At 49.8% G+C, this 4,344-nt stretch overlaps 1 protein-coding gene across 1 annotated transcript in view; it reads left to right on the plus strand.

The window, feature by feature from the left end:
• Positions 1–882: 882 nt before the first annotated feature.
• LOC105310258 (ER degradation-enhancing alpha-mannosidase-like protein 1) overlaps positions 883–4,344 on the plus strand; it is a gene marked incomplete at its 5' end in the record, with an annotated part of 7,398 nt that continues 3,936 nt past the window's right edge. Inside the window, 3 exons of the mRNA XM_023526641.1 lie at positions 883–1,170; positions 2,163–2,346; positions 4,107–4,282. Of these exons, the coding sequence (XP_023382409.1) occupies positions 883–1,170; positions 2,163–2,346; positions 4,107–4,282 (648 nt within the window). The remainder of the gene's footprint in view (positions 1,171–2,162; positions 2,347–4,106; positions 4,283–4,344) is intronic.

Here is a 4,344-nt window from a genome sequence, read left to right on the forward strand (position 1 = left end):
TTTATCCAAACTGGAACAGCTGCCGTGTCAGAGTAATTACATTTTGGACTGAGCAGAAAGACACACTTACACTTTGACAAAGGTGTAAGACAGGTGTCCCTTTAATGCAGATTTTCACTGTTTTACTCCATTTCTGCTCTCATTTCCTTCCTTCGCTGTGTCCTCGGGGAACCCCTACGAGTTTCTGAAGGGAATGGAAGTCCCCACCTCTGCCACCCACAGGGCCACCCACCGGCTGGGGCTTTTCCTCGTGTGTGTCTGCCTAGCATGTCAGGCTCCTGTCCCTTCCCTAGTTTAATGCGTTGCCTTTTTTGCTTGATACATTGTGACCATTTTCCTTATTTAAACTTTTTGAAAATTGTATTAGTGCATAACCTTCCAGAGGTAACATTATTACAAAAATGTTTGTTCTGAAAATGTCACAGTCCACTTGAGATCATCGGAGCGGGACACGAATTCATGGCCCCTCAGAGACGTAGATCTCAGTTGGTGGCCTCCTGCCTCTGAGTAGGTTCCCTTCACCTCTTCCTCACCCTGCCTCTCGGCCAGAGGTCGGAGGGTTCCAGCAGCTGCTTGGCGGCCATAATGCAGAAGCTACTCAGCGTTCGCTGTCCTTCCTTTTTCTGTTTCTTGTACAGCTAAGTTTTTCCCCCAAGTGAGAGAAATCCAGAGCAATCTATTAGTACTAAAAGGTACTATTTATTCCGAGTGACGAGTGCACGCCCTTCAGATGCGATAGTCGAGATTGCTTCCTGCGGGGTGTTCTCGGGGGCCCCAGATGGCTGGCCTCTGTCTTCCTCTCGGTGACGTGGCCGACTAAGAATCAGCTGTTAGTATGAGGGCCGCAGGAAACTTCCCAAAGCCACCGAGCCCAGTCCCTGATCCCAGGCAGCTCCGAGTCCATCCAAACCCCGCGGCTGCTTCTGCGCTCCCGAGCCGGGCTGCGTGCGCCTCCACCCGACGCGATTTTATCTTTCCTGTGTTCTCTCTGTCATTAGGGTCCTGGGGAGCCTTCTCTCCGCCCACAGAATAATAACCGACTCCAAGCAGCCCTTCGGCGACATGACGATTGAGGACTACGATAACGAGCTGCTGCACATGGCTCACGACCTGGCCGTGCGGCTCCTGCCCGCCTTTGAAAACACCAGGACAGGCATTCCCTATCCGCGGGTAGGCCGACCGGCCTCGCAGTGGCTGGCGTCCGGGTTTGGGGGAAGGAGTGGGGCTGAAGGGCTTTGGGGCGGTGAGGAAAGCCGTGTCCTCGAGAGTATTTGGCCCTGAATGTGATGCAAATGTTTTTTAACTCGGTACCTACTGAGCACTTACTGTGTGCCAGGCATTCAGTGACACGTTTGCTTTAATCCTTCCCCTTAAGGAAAGAGCTCTGTCCCTGTGCTCAGTGTTCCCGAGTCCCCTCACGTGTGGAACTTAGACTCCCCGCTACGAGGCGGCGCGGTGGTCTGTCCTTATTTCTGACTTGGGTGCATTCCCCCAAGGACCCTCCGGGACTCGTAGGAGCTCAGTGACTTTTCTCATTGCTTCCTGTGGATCTTCCGGATAAAGCCCGCACTGACAGGCACATTAGCTGCTGATTTAAATGCAAGGTCTGGAGTAAAATTACGTTCTTGCAACATTGGATTTGAGCCTAGAACTCCCCTGGGAATTGAGTCAGCCTTTTAGGTATCAGCGGACACTTGCCAGGCCACAGCGCCAGAGCGATGGAACAGCCTGTCACGTCCTCGCTCTGTTCTCCTTTCCCGGACTGAGATTTGTGTATGTTCGCTGAGCAGGGCCAAGTCCCTAGTAGCTCACTCAAAAACGTGTAAGTGATTCCACAGCTGGCCCCTCGTCTCTCCTGCCAAAGGCCGGTGCTGCGTGACCGCAAAGAGAACCTACTGGAAAGAGGCGGACTCGCGAATAGCCCTATGATGGTTCCCCTAAGACGCGCTTTTACTAATGAGATGAGGCTCCGATGTTCTCTCTGCCCTGCCTGTGGCTTTGAAATGCCCGTCTTCACCCTGGGTGTAAAGCAGGAGGCGGGAGCTGACTCACGCTGCAGTGAACGCGGTTCCCTAGCTCCACGTAGTAGCTGGCACCTTGCCCTGCAGCCCTGCGGGTCCCTCGGGTTTTGCCATGAACCCTTTGTCTCTTCCTGTCCTCAGGTGAATCTAAAGACAGGCGTTCCTCCCGACAGCAATAATGAGACCTGCACGGCAGGAGCCGGCTCCCTCCTGGTGGAGTTTGGGATTCTGAGCCGACTGCTGGGGGACTCCACGTTTGAGTGGGTGGCCAGACGAGCCGTGAAAGCCCTTTGGAGCCTCCGGAGCAACGACACAGGATTATTAGGTGTGGTGGCGCCTCGCCCTCGGGACTGGATCTGCCCGGCCCCCCGTCCTTCTGTCTTCTGGTGGGGGCACTCGCGCCTCTCCGAGTCTCCTTTCTCGTAGGCCACTTCTGAAAACTGACAGCTCAGAGGGCGGCCCTCTGTGCAGGCCGTGTCCAGTTTCTTCCTGTGACTTCCACGTAGAGGGAGGCATAGGGCTCATTGGGGAGAGGCACGCTTCTACTCTTCCAGGCCACCTGATTAGAGTCCCCCAAGTTATGTCCCATCCAGACGTAATGGCTAATAAAAGTAGCTGCCTCTGAGGCAGATTGCCTTGCTTTATATCAGGCTCTAAACAGAGGGACTTATTGTCACTGGCAGAGTGCCTTTCTCCTTTTAAAGAACTTGGCACACGGCAACGCAGTTGACCCTCCAACAACATGGGTTTGAACTGTTGCGGATCTTTTTTTCCAGAAGTTCTGTAAATATGTTTTTCCTTTCTCGTGACTCAACATTTTTTTCTCGAGCTTACTTTATTGTAAGAATACAATATGTAATACGAATCACATGCCGAATATGTGTAAATTGACTGTTTATGTTATCGGTAAAGACTCCAGTCAACAGTGGGCTGTTCATAGTTAAGTTTGGGGGCGTCCGAAATTATCCGTGGATTTTCATCTGCAGGGGTATCGGCGCCCCCGACCCCTGCCTCGTTCAGGGATCAACTGTAGATGGGAAACCCAGACTAAACCTACATTAGGTGGGTTTGTTTTTTCCTTGGGAATATTTGGTCCCGATGTTACTTAAAAAATTATGGAAAATTTCAAGTATTTAAAAGTAGGAAGGAAGTATAATGAATAATGAACCCCCGTATACCCACCATTCATCTTCAAGGGTTGTCAGTATTTTGCTAGCTCAGATGTTACTTGAAAATGAGTTTTTACCTCATAGAACTGTGTGTGTGGCATTGAGAAATATTTTCTTTGTGTCACTGGGCAGTAACTGGATTGGTTGTCCTGAAGTCTTAGTGTCATTGCAAAAGCACCATTTTTTAAAAGTGATTTTTGATTATTCCTTAAGTTCTTAAATTTATTCACAAATTAGTTGTATTTAACAACAGTAAAAATTTTTAAAAAGTCACCAGAATTATCACCCCATCATCACTAAATGCTTGACCGGTGTCGCTCCAGATCTTCAACTTTTAAGTTTTCCACAGGCTCTTTCAGCCTGGTGTATGCAGCTTTTACATACTTACAAATTATAGTATAAACAAACGTTTTTATTCTGCTTTACATCGGGCAACCATTCAGGTGTTTTCATGTTTATCGTCCTTAAAATCTTCACGATAGTCCGTTAATTCCTCTTCCAATGTTGGATACCCAGATGGTTTCTGGGCTTTTTTTTCCATTTTACAGATAACGTAAGCTATGTAACTTATAATTACCTGAAGAACAACATAATGCTTAACATTTTTTTAGGATAAATTCCCAGGAACGGCAGTACTGAGTCAAAAGCTGTAAACACTCTCGGCTTTTGAAATGCACTGTCCATCCGGAAAAACAGGATGACAACCTGTTTTGCTTTTGCCTCGAACGTTTTCCCCGCATCAGCGGTTAAACGCCACATACTCAGAAAGGTCTCCTGGCTGTCTCTGCTGCTGTCAGAACTGACAGAGCTTTTCTGCCTCTTCCTACGAGGACACGGGTGACGAAGTGCAGTGGGCGGCGGTAGGAGGCCCGCCTGCCACACAGGTAACGGGGACCGACGTGCTCTGTCTTCACAGGCAACGTTGTGGACATTCAGACTGGCCGCTGGGTCGGGAAGCAGAGCGGCCTGGGAGCCGGACTGGACTCTTTCTACGAGTACCTCTTGAAATCTTACATTCTCTTTGGAGAAGAAGAAGACCTGGAAATGTTTAATGCTGCATATCAGAGTATTCAGAACCACCTGAGACGAGGGTAGGTCCCCTTCGCATCCCTGACCGCCCTGGAAAGCCGGTAGAATGCATTCGGAAACGATCG

This window comes from Pteropus vampyrus, unplaced genomic scaffold (assembly GCF_000151845.1).
Source record: "Pteropus vampyrus isolate Shadow unplaced genomic scaffold, Pvam_2.0 Scaffold1671, whole genome shotgun sequence".
In the NCBI taxonomy this organism is placed as follows: Eukaryota; Metazoa; Chordata; class Mammalia; order Chiroptera; family Pteropodidae; genus Pteropus; species Pteropus vampyrus.